Source organism: Dermacentor albipictus, chromosome 10 (assembly GCF_038994185.2).
Source record: "Dermacentor albipictus isolate Rhodes 1998 colony chromosome 10, USDA_Dalb.pri_finalv2, whole genome shotgun sequence".
NCBI lineage: Eukaryota > Metazoa > Arthropoda > Arachnida > Ixodida > Ixodidae > Dermacentor > Dermacentor albipictus.
The window spans coordinates 74,234,000-74,257,155 of record NC_091830.1 but is presented as its reverse complement, the minus strand read 5'-3'; the positions used below and the strand labels follow the sequence as shown (position 1 = coordinate 74,257,155).

At 43.4% G+C, this 23,156-nt stretch overlaps 1 protein-coding gene and 1 long non-coding RNA gene across 2 annotated transcripts in view; one reads left to right on the top strand and one right to left on the bottom strand.

Annotated features, from left to right (window-relative positions):
- Positions 1 to 18,130, top strand: part of LOC135898923 (uncharacterized) — a 78,404-nt gene extending 60,274 nt beyond the window's left edge. Inside the window, exons 10-13 of the mRNA XM_065428174.1 lie at positions 798 to 942; positions 6,285 to 6,476; positions 7,398 to 7,508; positions 17,790 to 18,130. Coding sequence (XP_065284246.1) covers positions 798 to 942; positions 6,285 to 6,476; positions 7,398 to 7,508; positions 17,790 to 18,023 — 682 coding nt within the window. The 3' untranslated portion in view covers positions 18,024 to 18,130. The remainder of the gene's footprint in view (positions 1 to 797; positions 943 to 6,284; positions 6,477 to 7,397; positions 7,509 to 17,789) is intronic.
- LOC135898938 (uncharacterized) lies at positions 1,880 to 7,402 on the bottom strand. The gene is made up of 3 exons (XR_010563459.1): positions 7,266 to 7,402; positions 3,302 to 3,373; positions 1,880 to 2,766 (listed from the first exon to the last, which is right to left on the bottom strand). It is a non-coding gene; the product is annotated as an uncharacterized lncRNA (long non-coding RNA).
- Positions 18,131 to 23,156: the final 5,026 nt, after the last annotated feature.

Sequence of the window (23,156 nt, the reverse complement as noted above, 5' to 3'; positions counted from 1 at the left end):
GTGCTAGAAAAGAGCTTTATCTCAAAGCTAATGAAAGAGTTTTTTAGCCAAAATCTAAAATGTTTCCAGAGAAATTAAAAAGCGAAATTAAAGAAACTTCACACGATCTGCATCTCGGATGGCATACCCCACAATCTTGGTCTTGTGCTCATCAACAAGAGTCACGAAGCGGCGAGACTAAAGAAGGCAAGGTCGATGTACATCGTCATCATTTATTATTCCATTAAAGGATCGCCCATGTTAATACACAACAGTGCAGGGGAGGGGGGCAGTACATCTAAAAAATAGCAAAAAGTTGGTCATTACAGTAATACAAAGTGTGGAAAACGTGAGAAGTCATTGAATGAATAAAGACGGGATATACATGGTCAAACAGGTATGCGCATGGTGGTTCAAATTTCTTGATGAACCAATTTTTATTGTACCTCCTTATTGTGTCTATTTCTGTCTTCTTATTTATGTTGATTGTTTACTCGTTTCGTACTTCAATCCTATCGTAATTCACTTGCAATAAGGTCGACCTCGTTGTCTATAGTGTAGGCACTTGGTTCAGCTTTTCTGTGTTTTCTAGAATTGCGGGCACGATAGGCACATACCACGATAGGCCAAACCATGGGAAGCCAGCAAAGAAGTCATACTCTTCAGAAAAAAACACTGCATGGTTTATTGTAGTAACTATCGCCTCTGTTGAAATGTTCACGCCTACTTCTTTTTGGCCTGCGTATACGTTTCGATTAGTTATAACGTTGATCAGTGAAGCTAATTAGTCGTTCTCTTTGTTTTAATGGTATTTGCAGGACAGTCTTCACACCATCAATGTTCATCTCCATCGCGCACCTTTCGTACTCGGTCAGCGATTTCCTTAACTGCCGTATAATTCCTGTTGCTATGGCTGAGCCTTTACCAGGCGACGGGCACTGGAAGACTTACGGACACACCGTGGTACGACTTTTGGCAGACTTCAGAGTGTAGTTAAAGCGTGACTTCAAGGCAAAGCTGGCATAGCGGCATCTGCGTTACAGAATGGCCAAGCACAATTGTATTTCGTTGTTATACTGGAACTTTACAGACAAACCATGGCTAGGCGTTGCTGACAGTTGTAGTGGCTACTGCTGCTCACTGGCCGAGTAGTTCACTTACTCATATCACCGTTCTGATTACGCTCGTGTGTAGCCCTATGTGCATTCTCCATAAATAAGGGCCGGTGGCAAGCTCTGGGCCCGTATGCGCTGATGTTTTCATTCGTCACGCTTTTAAGTGGGCCCTGCAATTGGCTGGTCGCCTTCGCTAACACTTATGGCCAGAATTGGGATGGGCTGAAATTGCTTTTGCGAAAAATTCTAGACTGATAGGTTTTTCCCTACGCGAGCCCTATTGCCTGCGGAATTACGCACTGAAACAGCAAACCACGAAACAAATATACTCCTTCAGGTGCGTAATTACTTTCTTAAAAAAGCTTGTCTTCCTTTTTTTCCTGTGTTCGGCATGACTGCTTGGTCGGATTTTCTTTGTTTATTTCTTTCATTCCTTTTGAAGAGATTATACAAAATTGTTAATACTTTCTGCACCCTTACCCAAGTATTAGAAACAGGAAAAACTCGTAATTATTTCTAGTAGGCAAATAGTCATAGTTTCAAATGGGAATTGGATACGGCACACAAACTAGTCGTGTTTGTATTCTAAAAAAGTTGTTGTTTTGGATTATCTGCAACAAAGTAAACGTTTCGCAATAACCGACGGTTGTCTTGGTGCTGCTCTAGTTCTGCTGTGCAACGTAAAGCAACTTATCAGAAGAGAAACGACGACAAAATTATCGAGGGAATGCAGAAACAAAATGCTTAATACACATTTTCCTTTTGACTTTACGGCAGAAGCCTATGTTGCAACATGTGAGTATTTCTTGGAGTCTGCCATCTAGTGTTGTAGACAGTCTATTAATGTTCCTTTCATTTTTACGCTGCGATCAGTGAAATTTTCTTGCACCGAACCATTTTACACGTGTCTACGAGAAGCAAGCGCTCGAAGACCTTTTTGATTTGCGCAAATTCTGATCGTTTTTCCGAAATTGTTTATGAGCGTTTTTTAGTGCTTCATTCACGTAGAAGTTCATAAATTTTGGAAAACTTCTCCGACATCGGGCTATAAACAAGTTGAATGTACAATCCTGCTGTTTTATCCGAAATTTCTTATCTTGTTCTTGAAACGAATTCTTTGTCTCTGATATATATTGTTGGTACCATTCAGATGCAGGTGGGGTGCAGTATCACGCACAAAATATTGCTGCTTTAGATACGTACATGCGTCTGCGCTTGGCTATCCGATGCTTATGCTTATTTGACTCGTTTTCAAAAAATGGCAACATCGTCATATACCACGAGATATACCTTAGAAACAAAGTGGCATGTTACAGCACATTCTAAAAAAATTAGAAGGATGAAATGCTACAGCGAACCGTCCCAAGAGACAGCCGTACAGGGACACGAAAAATTCATCTCATTAAAATTATACTGTGCTCGTTTAGCAGTGTTTGAATAGTCAACCCACATTCGGCATATTATTCAATCCAGGGGTGTACTGTTTGAAACCTGACTGCAGTAGGTACATACTAATCTCTTCTGTATACGTAGAGAATAGGTAGTAAATTAAAATTGTGTGACCTTTTTGCCGGGCAAGGTGGGCCGGTCCCGTAGACGTGCAATCGGCGGTCACGTGGTGAGGGGTAGCGTGTCTAGCCGATTTCACGGGCAGGCGCATGAACGCAGTACACTGAAAAATGCGTTCGCTAAAATTAACAGTTTTCATAATCCACTACGCGAAAACTTCATCTCACATACACTCCAAAATGTGCATCGCATCTACATGTATTATGTCGCTGCTATACTCATGGTCTGGTTCGTATATAGACCTTCAGGCAGACAAATCCGCTCTCCTATGTTGACGTTGTTCCGAAATCGTGAGGCCGGAAAAAATTCCCACGATAAGGATGGCATCGTAAAAGTGCACAGAGGAGGAAATGCAGTTACGAAGGCAGTAACTTGAAAAGCAGAAAAACACTATGCATATTTTTTCGCGTCATGAGTATACATATTGTGAGGACCACTTTTCAGATCACTGGTAAACTAACGTGGGCAACTAGCCGACAACTATACCATAAGAACTATAAAGTTCTTGTCACCAACGCGTCATATCGGCTTTACAACAATTAAGGTGATTTCTAGTGAGTTTTGCAGCCAAGCATGTTCTGCAAGGCACAAAAAAAAATGGTTTCGAAAACGTATATCAATTTAGAAACGTTGCTTACACGAAAAACAAACAACCAATGGGCCAAGGATGTCTAAGGTCTGGCAGTGAGTGTGCTGTCCTTCAGATGCGCCTGCGAAATCACGAAGTTGAAAACGCGAAGAGAAATACATACGTACAAGCGTCGGTTCTCGAAAAGAAGGCTTTTAATGTTGTCAATGGCCAGGTCAGCTTATTTCGTTAAGGACACTCTGTTAGGGCCTGCAAAGGTGTGAAGCAGAAGTACGCTTTCGCCCAAGAACAATGGTACATGAGAGAAAATAAAAGTTTACGTTCAAGTATATACTGTAACAATAAAGTTACAGTGACGTTTCACTTCGTGAAAGCGGGTGGGGCGCAAGCGCATGGTTGCTATAGCGCACACGAAGCTATCGGCCTTCGGTGCACCTAGACGTCTACACTTTCCCCATCGCAGATCGTATTCAAGACAAGGCTCACCCGGCCGGGCCGTACGCAGCAGCCGCCAGAGTAGAGCGCCCCTCTCACCCCCCCCCCAACGGTATAGGGCACTTTCCCTCCGCTTTCCTCCCTTGCGCAAACGAGCTTGAGCAGCAGTCATCGGCTCACTGTTTCACGATTTCACTCGTACACACAGCGTACAGCGTGCGAGGACGATGTTATCACGAATCACGAGACGAACTTGGTACATCTGTATCGCAGACAAAACCTGTAGGAACTGCCAGAGGAGGTGAACCTATCGCGGGTCCGCCTACCTTCCTCCTCCTCGACGCTTCACCTGATTTCTGCTTCTCCCTTCGCTCAACGTCACCTGGATATTCCTCTATGTCGTGTGTCACAGATCTCGGGGGCGTGCGGGTGGTACGAGAGGTTGGGTTGATAGACGCAGAGCAGCACAGCAAGCAGATTATAAGTAAGCCAAACTCAAAAGAAAACTCATGCAAACCAAAACACAATGAAGCACTAGCACTTGTGCTACCGACTTCATAGTCATTAAACACGCCCCACTTACCGGTCACATCAGTCAGCGCTTTGTACGGGAATGTCCGGTAACCCTAGCCTATGGCAGTGACGCTATGAGGAAGGAGCGTTCTAACAGGCTTTTGACCTCACGCGTATCCTCCGAGTCTGACACCGGTCAGATCTTCGTCATCCTTGGTGCTCTCACCGATTCCGCACGCGTTGTGTTGGTCCGTCAACTCGTCCGTCCCACATGCCTGTGTCTCGAACTCTGTCGATGATGCGGGACTCCGGCCTCACTGGTTAGGCCTAACTCCGAGTTCCACCGCTACTTCTTCTTGGAGTGCCGACGTGACGTCCCGGGGTCTATCGTACGTGCTGGTCTACCCCTGAAGGGGGATCCTTCCTGGAGTGCCCGGCACTGCCCTGACAAGCTGCAGCAGGTCCAAGGAGACTCGCTCGAACGTCGCCGAGGTCGACGGCCACACCCTGGCCCGCCAGCGTCACAGACATGACCGAACCTCCTTGGCTGCCCTCGCCATGGCGATGCTGACGCTCCGACCTTCTTGGCCCAGAGCCACGTCGATAATGCAAGCTCAGTGCCGGTTCTCTCTCGATCACAACTCGGGTCACGCGCCTCGAAGGCTCGTGCCGTTCGGACCGATAGGTGTACATCGTCCTCTTCCTTTCTTTCTGAGTGGGAAGCCTCTTACATGTGACACTCTAGGAGGCGTTGCCTTGCCACAAGAACAGCGCGCTCCTCCATACTTTACCCTTCGCGCGGTTCTCTTCAGCTTCGGGCACCTTCCTCCTCCATTTCCTTTGCGGCTTCGAACATACATTCGCCGATTGCACTAGCTGTCCACTTACGGTTCCGCATAAAAAGCAAATACGCGTGTTTCCGCATCCGAGCAAGAACAGACAGTCAGCAATACCAAAGAAGCATCAGCAATGATCATAGGGTTAAAGGCGTTAGTGGCAAACGTGATGAGGAAATCTGCTGCAATATAACGTAACGAGAGAATAGCAATATAAATGGCAACTAAAGGCACTAATGTGGCCTTAAGACTTCAGGTTCATGATAAGCGCACTGTGATAGTATGGCGGGTGGGGGAAGTACTGGACATAATGAATCACAATCGACTGAAGTATAACAAAAAACCCTTACACTTCAAATAAATGTTGCCCTAAAGTTTTATAATCACCTATGCATTTTAAATAAATGCCTTTACCAAATTTCACTTTAGGGTTACTTGTCACAAGGGAGTAATTAATGCTTGCATGTGATGAGGCGATCATCCCTTAGACCATACCATAACACGAACAAACATTTGGATGTATATATCCTCCGGATGTGCTACAATGTACATTGCGAATATGCCTAAAAGGGTTTCACGCGATGTAGTGCTTGAGGAGAAGGACAAAGAAAAGAAATCTGCCAGATCGAATGAAGGGACTGCGAATATTTGGTGAAGTTTGATCAACATTTAATGATGGATATGTTCCACAAGGTAGCGATTACGAGGCTTAGTTTTGACGACTTTGTGTTAGGAAAGTGCAAGGGGGGATGGGAGAGGTTAGCGAAGTATTGAAGTGGCGTATTGAACTTTACAGACACTCAGTGAGAACAGTAAGCAGTAGCGTAGCTATAGGTGGCAGAAGTGACTCAATAAAAGACGAGCATGTCTATTAAAGAAAATCTGCAAAACGCAGCATTTCGCTGTAACATGTGATTTTGCAGGGTCGTACAATCTTGCCGGTAAATTGTACATGCAGTAGTCAAACGACGGTGTTCAAGAGACAGTAAGTCTTACACTCTAAAGTGCAGGTCACCTTTTACAGTTGTCGAAAATTTGAACACTCATTTCCTTGGATAGCGTGCTGAGCTGAATGGTTTTTTTGGTATGCAGCGGCCTAAAGGTCGTTCTTTTTTTAGCCTGGAGGTAATTTTTCTTTTAAGATATCACGCTATAGAAGCACGGGCATGTTCTACTTTTACGCGCTCTTCGGTAGCTGGGACGTGTCTAACACGTCCGCATGGGCTTTCTCTTCTCACGCTTTTACAGAACGACAGTTTGGATTTACTTCGGGAAGTGGCCAAGCTTGGCCTCTCTGTTCCCCTTGCGATGTCGTTTGGCATGAAAGGAATGTTCTACGCCCCCAAGTTTCTCAACAAAGCCGCGCCGACAATCGAAGAGTTCGAGCTATTTAAACCTTGCAAAAAGTTTCAGGCGGCCAAGTATGAAGACCCCAAGAAGGTGAGCCTAGGAAATTTCCTGGCGTTTTGAATTGGTGAAACATGATCCGTAGCTCAATTATAAATCTCAAGATACCCCCTTCTGTGCGGGGTGCTCATTTGTCCAAGGGGTTTGAATCGCCCTGTAGGGATAAATGTTAGGACATCTTTTTTTACACAGAAACGAAACGGCAAAGAAAGAGATAGCATTCGTTCATGCAATGCGGCAACTTTTAGTTGAACCTTGTCAAAGAGCGCATTCCTTCTGAGATGCACTTCCACAAAGTCGACTATAAAACGTTGCTGCCCCCTTTGCTTGCCCTTGCAAGTTGTAAAGCATTACGATTTAAAATAATCTGGTGCGGTCTCCCCTATTGGCATGTATATGTGGTGTTTTTGAAGCAGGGTAGAGAGGAGGGGAACTAGGACTAGACAACGCAAATTGCCGTTCGCGAAAATTGCCTCAAAGGTGCCACAGGGACTTGCCGGACAGATGGTTTTGGGTAGCCGACTCGTAATCATCTGTCGGCGCTGAGTAACGCCTTCGCGCTTCAACAGTATGCGGAAGACGTCGGCTTGCTTTCTTCTAGTCCAGCTCAAAGAGCCGTTTCTAAGTGTGTCTGTTTTGTTAGACCTACAACTCGCCCCTTTAGCTGATATACAGATCGGCTAAGATCTCATATCCCGTCTGCTAGTGCTTAACTCTCACCTGCCCGGTGTGAGTGTTACGCTCGGATGATTTTGACCCCGCGGCAGGCGAAGATGGCAGCGTCAGGACAATGACAAAGAAGAAATGAAGACTGATACGCACCACTTTGACTGCTGTTGGTCCTGTGCAATCAGTCATGTAAATATCTGTAAATATACATTCTTGTGCAGCGATACAATTGATGAAGTTCTTCTTCGTGATTTATGTTTGATTCATTCTTCTTCATTTTTGTAGGTCTGTGCTGAGGGTGGCTGGATTGAGTCGCTGCTTGTGCCTGGCCATGCCTACAACATAAACCAAAGAAAAGCATTCACCTACCTAACCGAGCGTAGGATAGCCGTACTGGTGAGTACACAAGCGACCTGTCTTCAGTTACTCTTGCTCTTAACGGTGATGACAAAATCCATAGACGGAGCAACATAACTCTTATCGAAGCTCCCTTGAAGCTATCTGAAATGCTTTAAACTTTCTAGACCATGTGGTAACCATTTATTGTCGTAAATATTGTGGGTTACCCTTTATAAATATTGGGGCGAAAAAAGACGCGTGTTTCTCGACATATTTGTGGTGTTAATTGCAGAAGGAATGCCACCATCTTGTACATGATAGTAGTGAAACGACACAGGTTCACAAAAAGACAGAGAACAGGTGATTACGTGTGTTCAAACAAGGGTATGTAGATCGCGTGATGTGTCTGGAATGAACATTGTCTCTGAAGCCAGCCTTTAGACAATGGTTCCTGTCTTCGTGTGGGAAAACTGCATAGCTCCCTCTGCCTCACGCCAACGGGGGAGCAAAATATTCGGGAGCTTTGAGTAGAGCCAGATAATTCGAATCAACATCAATATGTCTATGCAGGCAACAAGTACATCGTTGCCTAAGGGACCGGCGCAAAGGCTCGGAAAGCCAGATGCAGCGCAAGTCCGCCAACCCCCCTCTGTCCACTTATGCACATTTCGACAATGGTTAATCGGTTTTCCAGAATTCCGCATCATGCTGAAACGTTCGTGAAAGCGAAAATTATCATCTACCTGAGTGTAGTACGGAGTTACAAAGAGAACCCATTATAAATTAAATTATGGGGTTTTACGTGTCAAAACTAGTTTCTGATTATGAGGCAAGCCGTAGTGGAGGACTCCGGAAACTTAGACGAACTGGGATTCTTTAACGCTCACCTAAATCTAAGTACACGGGTGTTTTCGCATTTCGCTCCCATCGAAATGCGTCCGCCATGGCCAGGATTCGATAACGCAACCTCGTGCTCAGAAGCCTAACACCATAGGCACTGAGCAACCACGGCTGGTCAAAGAGAACCCACACAAGTTTCACAGAAAGAAAGCTTTGCAGTTGAGGAAGAAATGCGGGCTGGTGCGGGATTTAACCTAGCGATCTACGACTTTCTGGGGCAGATGTTCTGCCATCTGAGCTAATCAGAGGGCTAGCAGCCTACAGCTCGTGAGCAAATTAAGCCACAGTTCGAAGTAGAGACACTGCAATAGTCGAATCTGTTCTGCGGAATTGAAAAAAGAGAAGGAAGGTTAATGAAACGGAAATTGTCATCCTGCCGAATGTAGCTTCAAGCTACAGAAAAAACCCGAGCTGGTTTCTCAGAAAGAATGCTTCGTAGTTGAGGAAACAATTCGTATTGGTCTGGGATTCGAACCTGAGACCAACGTTGGTCTGACGGTTCCAGGCCGCCTACTTCTGATCAAGTGGGGGACCTTGCAAGCGCTAGTAACTTTCTTAGTGGCCGACACCCGGCCAGGAGCACGCTTGTGCCTTCCTCCTACTGCTGCGGCAGAATCTCAATTATCTCATCAAAGTTGTGGTGGGACAAGGGGCGCCAGGAGACATTCGCCTGTAGGGCCCCGTTTCGATCCAAGAGCCCATATAAACAATCAAAACCCGAGCTGCATTACATCTGTACCCTTTACAAAAACCGGTGGTTTTCTTGGGGCACAGGCACTCGAACCCAGGACCTCCCGCATACGAGGTGGACACATTACCATCTGAAGTCCCGGGGCGCTGACCAGGGTTACCTTTTCCTCATTTTCGAAGCTATTCTTCTGATAAACCCGTATGAAGTTTCTTTGTAGGGTCTGGCTACATTGTGGTGGACGACAATAGTCGTTTTCATGAACCATTCTTCACCTTGCGAGATTCCGCGCACCGATTTGCCAACTTCGGTGTCTCTGTGCTTTGAGCTCCTGATTAAGTCACCCACGTACTACGATCCGCTTGCCTTCTGGTTATCTCACATGGTAGGGCCACCGGCCCGGGAAAGGCGTTGGTCCGGGCTTTAATCTCATACCAGAAAAATTTTTTTGAACTGCGGAGCTTTCTTTTGAGAAACTCTTATGGGTTTCCTTTGCAGTTTCGTGCTGTGTTTGGGAGAATGACAATATTCCCTTTAATCTCGGCATTGAATAAACCAAAAGAAAGTTTGCCCGGATGTCGAAAAATAGTACCGCAGATGCACCCTAGTCGGATTTATCAGATAATGCGTAAGCATTCTTTCGAGCCGCTCATCTTGCGCACTTATCTCTGAAAGAAACGAACACGTCTGATGATGCGATGGCGACGTTTGTTAGCGTTTCTGTTGCGTTTTGTTGTTTCGTTCGTTTAAACGACTGGAAAGAATGCTGCCTAGGCTCACTGTGTAGAGGATGACGCAATGTGCTCGAAATATGGCAATGACCAGTTGGAACCACCTAAACTCAAAACTACTCGAAATAATCTTATTGGTCGAAGCTAATGTAAACGCACACCTAATTCTTATTAGACGTGAATCACATAATTACCATTAATTAATCCTGATTTGCCTTTAACAGTTTCTATTGCGCAATTGAAATGATGCCAAGAGAATCTTCGTGATTAGACTTAATAATTTATTCCTAAGTGCTTTTCATTAGGCTGAATAATTTAACTTAAAGTTCCTTCTATTTCCATCACTATTTATAACTGCTCTCAAATAAAAACCATTGTGCTTAAGTAATGTTATCGTAGTTAATCTAACTTAGGGTTCTTTACCCTTGATTATTCCTAAGGAGTCTTATTTAGGAATAATTAGCAGTCACACGTACTCATGAGGCATTCTCCTATATACCCCTAAAGTGCCCCATGTACACATGAGGAGCGCATCGCCTCACCTGTCACAGGCAGACACACGGATGGGCGGACTGCCTTCGGCGGAAAGTAGTCCAACAATGCTTAAGCAATAAAAGAAGTGCATGATTATTCGAAGAGGCCCCTCCCTTGCTGGGGTACCGTAGGAACAAGGAAGGTGGTTGTGCTTCCGCAACTTCGTGAAGGAAAGTTTAACTGCAGAACAACTAGCTTACGTTATCGAAACTGTGAGCCGGTTGGATAAAATGTCCCCGAGGTGGTTCGAGAAGTCTTTTCGCAGGGCCAGTACGATGACCGTTTAACCTGAGATTAAATAACTGTCTTATTGCGTCAATCAGTCTCTTTGTTTTTGCGGCACAGTGGACATTCTAGCATATAAATGGCTTTAGAGCTGGCGCTTGCACAAATGAAAATGACGCATCTAATGTTTGTCTACACCTTTAATTTGTCTGTCATTTTGAGCATGGTTACCAGTCTTACAGCAGGAGCGAGAGGAGGTCGTTTGGTTGATAAAACGCCGAGGGCTCCCATTTGCATGCATTACTGATACTGAAAATTGCCGACCCCAAACGCATTAAGCACACGGACGCGACGAACGCTTTCCCGTCCACGTGTGTACTTTTGAGCTCATTTAGCGCAAGAACGTAGTTGTTCGTTGTGGTATGCCAAGTGGCCTAAGGACACGTTCTTCCTAATGTCGTTTATTGTATTAAAGTTCAGACTACGACAAGTAGGAAGCCTGGATAGCTCAGAAAACGATTTTTTACACAAGCAATTGGACTACCATACTATCCAATATTACCAAGCACAGAGCCCCTTCGAAAAAAGAAGGGTTTGTTTTATTTTTCGTTCATCGCTATTGTTATGCGTGTAATCATCTTTTAACAGACCCGAGCGCGGCAGAAGAATGCGGCAGAAAGGAATCGAATGGAATATTGAGTTCTTTTCAAACTATTTTCTATTATTGAGCATTTTTTTTACCATTGCTACAAAATGAGCTTTGCATTACTCTATTCGCATCTTTAGCAAGTTTCTGTCATTTCATTCCTCTTTATTAGGCGTTGTTCATTAAGGGTATAGTTAAACCATTAAAAACAAATAAGCAGTTGATTCGTTTAGCGAGTCGGCTGGATGAGTGTGAGCGATTGCGGTTTAACTTAACATGGCCGCCTTAGTGACGTAGCTCGCGGCACTATCTAACTTCTCAGGTTTTATGTTTGCAGTGACAATTTCTGGTAAACTTATATCGCTTTTTTGCTTTGCAGTCAAGCTTGATCGGGCTCATCTGATAATGTCAGATACTAAAAATGTATTCGAGAAGTATATTCGTTTTTCGACTGTAAGAAATATTCATAAATGCTTTGTCTTTACCCAAGCCCTCTTGATAACGCCCTGTTTCAGGTGACCTGGCTTTCTCTTCTTTAATATTTTTATCTTAATTTATTGATTTATTTCCTGTCTGTGTCTTCCTTCTATTCCACTGCGAAAATTGAGTCCACCGGATTGAAAAGGCCAGCTAAAGCACGAATGTATTTGTCTCAGTTTTCAAACGCTACCAAACGAATCAGCAAGCAGCACTGAGACAGACTGAGAGAGAGAGAGAAACGTTTATTAAACGAAACAGTGTCCCGAGCGAGGCCGGGTATCACCCTAAAGTGGGAGGGCTCCTTAGTCCAGGAACCCTCTGGCTTCGACTGCCCTCTTGGCCCTGGCGACGAGTTGTCGTTGGTTTTCCAGGTTCCCGAGGGTTAGCTTGGCCTCCCAAGTTTCGAATAGGTCGTTTGCTTCTATTACTAGTTTTGCGTGTGCTTCTGGTTGCATTTCGCTGCCTCCCTGCCACGGGCAATCCAGGAGCAAATGTGCCAGAGTGTCGGGTACTTTGCAAAGTGGGCAGAGTAGCCGTGGAGCGTCGGGTAGATGCGATGAATTATCGTTGCGTGCGTATATGTGTCACTTTGCCGGCGTCTAAGGATTAGGCTTTTTTCTCTGTTGAGTTTAGGGTACCGTGGAGGGTACACTCGACGCTCGAGCCTGTAATGTTGCAATATGGCCGAATAGTTGGTGGGTACGGCCTCCGCCTCTTCTGTCATGGGTCCGAGAGCGCGTGTTGAGAGGGGAGCCCGGCTGACGGGCTCGCGGGCTGCGGCGTGGGCCGCTTCGTTCCCCTCTAGTCCCTCGTGTCCGGGTACCCACGTTACGCAGGTGTACGGGAGCGGAGTGCTTCGTCTTTTTCGTATCTTGAGTGCATCGGCCGAGATGCGGCCCCTCAAGAAGTTTCTGCAGGCGGCCTGAGAGTCGGTGAATATAACCGCTGCGTCTGTGCATGTGGTGGTGGCGAGAGCGATTGCCGCTTCTTCAGCCGTTACCGGGTTGCGTGCCTTGATGGTTGCCGATGCTAGCTCGGAGCCTTGGGAGTCTACGAATGTTCATTGTTCTCGATACTTAAACTCAACATAGCCACGTTATTCCCGTCATTCATGCTTCTTGAAGAAAAAAGAAAAATATTTTCGTCTTGTCTTTAGGAGAAAATTGTAGTTATTCTTGTTTCTCCACGCATTATAAGCGAATGCGACTACCGAATGACAACGATTGTGAAGGCGGCCTCAGATTGAAGATTCCCATAAAGGTTTTGGAAAACCCTAAACTATAATTTCTCCTTTGATTTCATTCAGAACACGATGTGATTGGAGTACGTTTTAATGTATCCCGGTGTACGTTGCGACTAATCCGCCCTAAAATAAAGCATCAAAGCTCCGAAATTGGGCGCATTTCTATCGGTAAGATAAGTCGAGGCACCGTGCTCTGACTGGACCTAGATTTATCGCTTCAAAGATACTGGGACATTCTCAAAGATCCTGGGGATACTGGGACATCGGGCCTCAGTTCCACACTACGGAGGAATCGTCTACATGAGAGCGTTTCCTCCATTCGATTTTACAGAACGCGATCTGCCGTCAAACCGTGTGGAGTTGGCATTTAATTTGTTGCATGAGATCTTCAGTGGGATCTAATTATTTAGGTTTTGATAAAGTCCACAGGTTGCTTTGTGTCCACCGTATTTGTCCATTTAAAAGATCTGACTTTTCGGTTGACAGCCTTTCCTGGGCTGTTGCCTAAGACTATATGACAAAAAAAAATGGCTGTGGCTTAGGTAAGGTTAAGCCCAGGATGCGAAGCATACTAGCCTTTATTTTAGTTGTTGAACCACTGTTTAGCCTGGTGAACTGCTGTTGCTTGGCTATATTTGGTTCGGCTAGACGAAGAAACAACTCATGCATTACTTCTTCGCCTTCAAGAGTGGAACGCGACAGCGTTCCCGTCGACCCGCCAAGGGGTGTAAGACAATGGGCTACAGGGCAGCGACTACGCGTCCCGCATTGGACGCGGTGAGCGTCGAGCAAAGCAGCGTTCGGCGCGGCAACGAAATGTGCGCCTGAGCAAGAGACGCACGCCTTAGAAACAGCGCGTTTCTAAGGCAACACCGCATTCACTAGAGGCGCTTTTGTACCGCTTTGAAGCGTTGTACTCGTGGCTCAGTGGTAGCGTCTCCGTCCCACACTCCGGAGACCCTGGTTCGATTCCCACCCAGCCCGTCTTGCAAGAGTTGAGCCAAAGCCACTTCTCCTCTGTCGTGACGTCACGGTGTCACGTGATTTCATGGTCACCGCCGCGCCTGAGGAGCTGGGTTGAGCCCTCGTAATATGCTTCGCATAAAAGTACTTGCAGATTGCTCAAGGAAAAGGTCGCAACACCTTGTGTGGGGAACTTTCAATCAATGCAGGCACTATAGGGTGCACTAGATCGTGGCCTCTGAGAGCTTTGGCGCAACTGCTTTAAGGACGGCCATTTGCCGCTGGCGATTTGTACTGCAAAAAATTATGCGACCCCCTAAGGCGGCAATGTTTATGCGCAAATAAATGTTCTTGCATAAATTTGCGTTTACGAAGCTACTTCAAGGCCTATTTCGGCATCTTGTTTGATTCATTCCCCACCCCTTGTATCCCTCTCAAGCGCGTAGCATTTATGGAGACGACGCGACGTATTTAACTGAACATTTGTGGCATTGGCGGTCACTCCCTAGTGCAGCTGAAGACATGGAAAAGCAGAAATCATGCTCAAGCTTTTTCATTGTTGGCACAAGAAATGTACCGTCTTAGACGCGTATTTCTGTGTCTGTAGAAATGACAGCGCAGCCAGTGTGCAACATACGCCATAATATATTTAGTACATCTTACTAACAGCTGCCGAATAAAGAATATCACTCGAGTCAACGTTGATTGCCATTTTGAAGTTGTAGGCATTTTCTTTCCGGTAAATATGTCGGTAAACAATTCATGGGTTGTGAATATATGCGGAGGTCGCAAATAACAGTGAACAATGCATTGCAACGTTCTTTTTTCAGAAAACCAGAGCCCGTTTTCACAAAACGTTCTCAAGCTAAAAGCCGTCATGCTAGCCAATAGCGATGTAGGACACATTATTAGCGAAGGTGATCAGCAAATGAAAAAAAAAAGCATTTAGGAACGAAAAGCTCTGTGAATTCTGCCACCAGGAGCCGAACTGACAAACCGTTTCGTTCTTAGCGGCCATGCGCCATCCGCTTAACGCGTTCACTGATATCAACTTCAGCACCAGAATTGCCTGAAATTCGCTTTTTCGAACAGATGCATTGCAAAGGCTTTCACCAATAGCTTTTTACCAAAATTCAAGAATAGCTATTGCGGTGGAATTGTCATTAAGAGAAAATTTCAGCCATTCTCACTGGTGGACATATAATTAGCGAATGTGACTAGCGAATGGCAACTATTGTAAATACGGACCCAGTTTCGCTTTTGGAACCCTGGGCGCGTGTCCGCAATGGTGTTACGATATACAGGCTAGCGTCGTTCGTGTGATCGCTGCGGCAACCGCCTGCGAGCGCTGCCACAAGAAAAGTGCGCTGCACCCCGGTGAGGGAGTGTTCTTTTTTTGTGCACAACGTTTTCGCACCCAGCATTGCTGCTACACTTACAGAGCCGAATTCTCTCTATGTCACGACGTGACCATGATGTCGATGATGCTAGGACCGACGTCTCGAGACAATTCTGGTATTAAATTAAAATGGCGCGTGTCTTACCTCATTTGTGCTTACTTTTCGAAATTTCATTCACGCGGAACATACTGTCTCGTAAGATTTTTAAAGCTTCGAAAAATTGTCTTCGTACTGCTTTGAATGTAAACGTCTTAATTGCTGCAACAAGATAACAAAAAGTGCCCCGAGGGTGTCTATATTTCGGTTATTTTTCACTAAGCATCAAAGTTCCATCACTTTAAAAAACAGAGTAGAAATATGTTTACTGCACTCACTACTTTTTGCGATTACCTTGCTCTTTCTCAGTGCAAGTAGCAGCATAGAGCGCACTAGCTGACGTCGACCTCTATGTTTTTAAAGCCAATATTATCACTCAGAAAATAAAATTACAGCCATACGTTTAAATTTAGGCCTGCAATTTTCGCCATTGTTATGGAACCAAATTTTTTAGCTTGTTTAGATCTATGCCTGGTTAAACATATTGAAAGAAATCAAACTGTTTGGGTCTCTTATGATTATTTTTGCAGTAAATATTGTTATCATCAGCCAAAACAAACATGCTATGTTATAATTAGGCAGTGCAGTTCATTGAGTCGCCCTGGTAAATTTTATTCCCATTGATTCTATATTTAGGCCTGAATAAAGATGAACACACACAAAGCCCAGGAAATCCGTTTGTTTGTTACGAGTATTTTCGTAATCACAATTGCTAACGCTAATAAAGGCAAATAGCCCTGGCTTCCTATAAATTCTGAAAGTGTGCGTGTTCAGAACCGCTACCGTACGCAATTGAGAAAAAAAAAGCTTTTTTTCTCTTGCTCAATGAAGGCATTGAGCGAGGGCAACAGTTCGGTACAATTTCAACCACAATGAAAAGCGCAATACAAAACATCGGTTACTCAAGAACAAGCAATAACACATTAAACGAAGTTGGCAAATCCACCTAAACTAATGGACGCAACTAAAGAAGCACGTTGCTGTGTCAGGTGACGGAGAAAAGAAGGGAAGAAATGCAGCGGTGACGTCCGAGTTTCGCCAAATAATGTGCCTTCGCTGCATTTCAAACCCTCTAGCTACACTTTAAAAATGTGGCTCATAGTTGCTCTTTCAGGGACCTGCGCTCGCATACGTCTTTTTGTCGCGCAACAGAGTCAAATGCATAGCAAGTGCACTGCAGAGGCACATTGGCAATGCATTCATCCTTTCAAAATAATTGGCGAATTTATTGCGCTAAGCCATATATTCCATAATTGGTGCGTAATCATTAATTATATGTATTATATGACGAATATATGAAAAAGCGCCATACCGAGTGGCACATACTCAGTGACCAAAGATGGCGTCAGAGAAGATTAGTGAATACTGGCGTATAACCACGTCACAGACTTTGTGGTACTCATAGATGAAAGAGGGTCGTTGAAGAGCGCAATTACACTGTGGAATATATGCTGTGAGCAAAGTCGGCGTCGAAGGGGTTCACTAAAAAGCACCACCTTCGCATTGTTGCACGCCCAGCAACCCACGCTGCTATTTAACCTGGCTCCTTCAGCACAGCAGCGCGATCCTATACCAATCATTGGCGCAAGTTGCACTATACAGTGGAGTACGCAGTTATCCAAGTTGGCAGGACAGAAGTTACACGCATACATACATACATACATACATACATACATACATACATACATACATACATACATACATACATACATACATACATACATACATACATACATACATACATACATATATACATACACATACATACATACATACATACACACACATACATACACACATACATACATACATACATACATACATACATACATACATACATACATACATACATACATACATACATACATACATACATACATACATACATACATACATACATACATACATACATACATACATACATACATACATACATACATACATACATACATAGATACATACATACATACATACATACATACATACATACATACATACATACATACATACATACATCGAGCCACAAAAGTATACGGACCACGAGATATCAGAAAACGTTCACTTCCCGAACAGGCTGCAGCAGTAGCCGCTAAAACTGTATATGACAATGGTGTTCGCATAATCTAGTCGAGGCCCAATATTAGAATACCAGGCTGCGTTGGGTGGCTGCGGAGATATTCACATTTCTTCAAATTTCCTGGTCCCTAATATTTTGTGAGTGGGTGAACATACCTACACACACCAATCCTTCTAATACACACCACACCTCAAGCTGGGTGAAGTATAGCAGCAATGGTAATCGAATTAATAAGCCTACAATGCACTGCGAATCAAAGGCGCTCCTGAATTGTCAGGCGACTAGTATAATTTTTGTGTTAGGCAAGACTGAGCTCAACTTCTCCACCATATGTGGCGCGCTCTTTCTTTTGCAGGCATGTGACGGGAAGATGTTCAGCATCAATCTAGACTTCGCGCTTGCAGCATACGACGTGGACTACGACGCAGAACTATCGTGCGCCCCGTTCGGTTTCTCATCACGAGGCCAACGCTTTGGTCGGGTCACTGTTATGCGCAAGGTAACGAATTTCTTTCGGACGAACTACACCACCCCGAAGCAGAACATTGAATGCAAACTACAGGCATTCCCGGATGAAGATGTTGGTTAATCTGGAGCGTTGGCTGCCATGCTGCTTTTATAAAGACATCGGAATATCTTGGTTTGCGATGCGAGTTTCTTCGAGAAATAAAACCGTCGTTTCGTCTTTCAATTGTACTTTGCGGGTACATCTTTTTTCTTTCACGACTTCTTTCTGAGTTCATTTGATTCAAAATAACTTCACTTCGTTCAGAAAACAGCATGTAGTTCAGAATGCGCTAGGTAACTTGATTCATTCCCTGATTTAAACGGAAGCTTTAGCTCGCGGTTCAGCTATCCAAATATATGTAAACGGTAAAACGCTTTTCTGCGATTACCACTAGACAGATTTTAAGAAAATGTGTTGGATTTGGGAGATAAAGTTAAATCTTGTGACTATTGGAAGCGCAATTTCGATTTAGGGCTTGATTTTCGTTAATATAATTTTAAAGTATTTGCAAGTTCGAAAATATAGACGCACGGATCTTATAAATTAATAGCTCTGCATCAAGAACAGATATCGCGGTTCTGTAAACGGCATCCATTAGATCATTCAAAGGGGACAAATTCGATATGTCAATTTAGATCTCACATGAATTGCTTACATTGAGTACAAGGGTCCTGCAAAGCTGCTTTTCCATATTACGGAATTTTTTCACAATTTTGTGTAGCATATTAATTTTGTCCACTTTACATGTGCTGTCAAATTCAATTCACAGAATCGTGATATCGTTTTTTCTTGCTGAGTTAGAGTTCTAAACTTGCTAGTGTCGTGTTTTCGCAAAATTTGGTATTTTCTCCAATTTTAATATAAAACTCACGACCCAAGTAAAAAACTCGAAATCAACATTCCCTAGATTTTAAGTTTTTCTTTTTCATGCAACACATTTTGTTATATTTGGTGCAGTGGTTGCCGAGAAAAACAAATTCTCCCTTCACATGTATTTATGTCGGAGCACCCGAGCTAAAGCTTCCTCTTAGGAACAATATTTAAGATTAGGAAAGAATTGAAATAATTCGAAAGTTGAATGTAAAAGTAAAAATAGAGACGCAGAAAAAGTGTACACAATACGAAAGGTCTGACCGATTTAGAGCAAAGTCGACTGCACTATTAACTGGACGAAGTAAACGCTTGTTATTTCTTATTTGAATAAAAGTACAAGGCTAATAATGACGGGAGATGTTAATTTACACTACATAAACTGGAAAACTCTCTCGCCCGAACACACGGAAGTTTCGAGTGCAGAAAAGCTACTGAAAATTATGATTTACTATAATTTATGGCAAATTGTTGAAGAAAATACACAAGACACTTTATATTCTAAGTCATTGTTAGACCTTGTGTTCCTGAAAACACCCGTGTACTTAGATTTAGGTGCACGTTAAAGAACCCCAGGTGGTCGAAATTTCCGGAGTCCTCCACTCCGACGTGCCTCATAATCAGAAAGTGGTTTTCGCACTTAAAACCCCATAATTTAATTGTTTCAGACATTGTGTTCCTATCTTGCAAAATAGCTGTTGATACTGTCGGTCGAACCAGGAATATCAGACCACAATATCGCAGACTACGCACGGGCAGATGACACAACAATAGCAGATAACTTAAGTCTATCATTTAGTGAATTTCACCTTGTGTCACCTCGTGAATCTGTAGAAGAATTGTGGCAACGTTTCAAGGAAATCGTCGAGCATTGCATAGATGAATTATTTCCCACCCGCATGGAAAAAACGTAGGAGCATAGCCCATGGATAACTAGGGAAATAATATACATAAAACGCAGCATAAAACGATTCTGCAAACACAAACAAAACCAAGCCAAGGTGTCCAGTTTGCGTGCTCAAATAAAATTAGCGTTACGGGATTCTAAGAAAAAGTACTTTAACATACCGCTTCCTGGGTTCCTGAAGCCTTCTCCACAAAAGTATTGGATTCACTTAAGGGATAAAAAAAAAAACAGATACACCAGATAAAAAGCGGATCTCAAATGATCACGGAAAATAAGCACACAGCAGACTGCTTCAACGTATTCTTCCAGTCAGAATTTACGAAGACGAAAACAGAGGAAGGAAACAATGAGCGCAGTGAATTGGGCGTCTGTGCAATGGGCCCACTAGAAATCACTTAGGCAGGCATATTTCAGCAATTACTTACGCTTGATACCAAGAAAGCTTGCGGGCCAGACGGGATCCCAAGTGATTTTTTACGGCGATATGCTGAATGAGAGTCATTTTACCTAACCATAATCTTGAAAAAATCCTTGGAAACCAGTTCATTACCTCAAAATTGGCGCAGTGATGTTGTGATTCCGGTTTTTAAATGTGGCAGTCGAAGCCAAGTTAGCAGCTATCGTCCCATATCATTTATTTCTGGGACCTGTAAGCTTATAGAGCATGCAGTAGCAAAGCATATCATTCTTTTCCTTGAAGCCAATAACTTTTTCTTTTCGTGACAACATGGTTTCCGCAGCTGATTGTGAACGATTTCGCAACTGATTGAGACGGTTCGTGATTTTGATTTAGCTGTGCATGCCTGCGAACAAATTGGAGTCGTCTGCATCGGTTTTGCAAAGACCTTTGATAAGGTACCGCAATGTAAATTGCTTTTGAAAACTCAGAACGCAGGTATTGCTCCCGACATTGTGAACTGGATTGCAGCCTATTTGAGTGGTCGTGTACAATCCGTCCGCATAGAAATTATCATGTCTCATCCACTAGAAGTCTTGTCTGGGGTTCCACAAGGGTCACTATTAGGGCCGCTATTGTTCTTGATTTACATCAATGATATTTCCAGTGTTCTGGAATCACCTGTTAAAACACAACTTTTGCCGACGATTATTTGCTTTATTCGACAATGGCAGATAAAACCGACCAAAGGAAATCTAATCGATGCCTCCAAGGTTTAAATTACTGGTGTATAAAATGGGAAATGAAAATAAATTATTCGAAATCGACGTTTGCTCACATAACAAGAAGGAAAACCACGTCTTCCTTTGACTATAAAATTCGTGACAACTATTTGTTGAATGTACGCAGCTTTAGGTACGTAGGGGTGATCATCCATCATGACTTGTGTGGCGCCTCCAAGTGGAGAAGGTCTGCTCTAGGGCTTACAGGAAATTTATTTTTAAGAAAAGCATTGCATCATGCAACAACACATATGAAGGTAATTACGTACGAAGCATTTGTTCACCCGGTTTTGGAGTACGCCTCCCCAGTTTGGAGCCCTCACCAACTGTTTTTAGGAGATAAACTCGAAAAAATTCAAAGGGCCGCTGTGCGTTTTCTTTGTTCGCCTTATCGGAGAGCCGATTCTGTGACGCATATGTTGAAATGTTGCGACTTAGTACTGCTATAAACACGACGAAAAAAAGTACGAATGAAAATATTTTTCCGGATAACCAGAAATCAAATAAGAATAAACAAAGGAACATACATTCGCCCCCTCTAAAACACAGTGCGCGTTCAAAACACACTGCAAGTGTACAGCCTTGTCAAACACGCCTTGATGGTTTTCAATACTCGTTCTTTCTTTCGTTTATTGATATATAGAGTCGCCTCCCGGACTGCACTGTGAGGGCACAAAATGTTAAATAATTTTACACTCAACTAGGATCGTATTACAGGCGACAGGACAATTAGGAATTGAATATGCTTACTGGTATTGTATGTATACTGTGCATACTTGTTCATCCTCCCTGCAATTTGTGTTTCACAATGCTGTATTACGTAGTATTGTCGCTGCTCAAATTTATATTTTTATTTTGGCAATTCCTCTCTTGTAATGGCCCTCATGTGAGAGCAACAGTATTCCTAAATAAAACTATCTTCAGTGTGGCACAAACTGCAAAAGCACCGTAATTGTTGAAGCCTTTTACCGTCCTCCAAACAACACTGCTTTTCAATTGAAATTTGCCGAGTGATAAACGACGTCCTGACACTATTTCGGTAATCATTGTTGTTAGTGCTTTGCATTTTAAATTTTTTTCTATTGATGAAGCACTTAGTCAGTTCCACCCATGCAAATACAACCACGAGAATTGTTTCACTCGTGTGTAGACTTTTCAGCAACGCCACTCACTACAATACCCAAGTGCACTTAAGCAATGTTTGCCAATATTTATAGTTGACCTCCTCCTCACTAATACCTCACCTCATGTTCGGGCCCACTAGAAATCACTTAGGCAGGCGTATTTCAGCAATTACTTACGCTTGATACCAAGAAAGCTTGCGGGCCAGACGGGATCCCAAGTGATTTTTTACGGCGATATGCTGAATGAGAGTCATTTTACCTAACCATATTCTTGAAAACCTCTCCGATGATCGTCCGATCATCCCTGGTCATTTACTTCAAACGCCAAACAGAAAATTATGCCCTAGGGTACAAAAAGCTATAAAAAGCCTGACTAAGCAAGTAAAAACTCATATGTGTCATTGTTCATTGACGTTTTACATGAAAATTTATTACGAGTAGTAGAACAGAATTGCATAACTTTTAGAGACAGAATTGATAACTCAAGTTAGAGGTTTGCTCTAGGTGTAGCTATAAAATATAGCAACACACCTGGTTGTAAAAAACAACTCAAAGGTCTCAATAACAAAACGAAGCGTCTACGTCAAAATTCGGATAAAGACAGGTTCTCGGAATCATGGAAACAATACAATAATGTGGTCCTAAATACAAGTTGCTACATGAATATACCGGTCAACATCTTTCCTGTCATGATTTCGCATCAATGTCTGATGAATAATGATCACTCGTCCTTGCGCATTATAAAACGACCTTCTTATCTCGATGTAGCCCTCACAGACTCAAACGGCGAGAGTGTCCCGTAATTTAGGTTCGAAGAATAAATAACGCATTTTCCTGGATATTTAGGTGCGGAGATGTCACTACATGCCTGAATTTAAGCGTGCTCTCTGCTGTAAGAATGTCTGTGACAGTATTTGATGAAGCGAAAATTTATTTGGAGAAGTCAAAAAAATTTTTTTTAAGATGCGACCACAATAGATGAAATCAGATTATTCTAAAAGATTCAGATTATTGTAACATCGCAAGTGCTGTCCCATGCACTCTCCCAAATAGTTCCCTAATTGTTCTCTGATTCAAACATTGTTAACGTTCCGGGATTAACTAAGGCCATACCAATCTTTTATTCTGATGAAC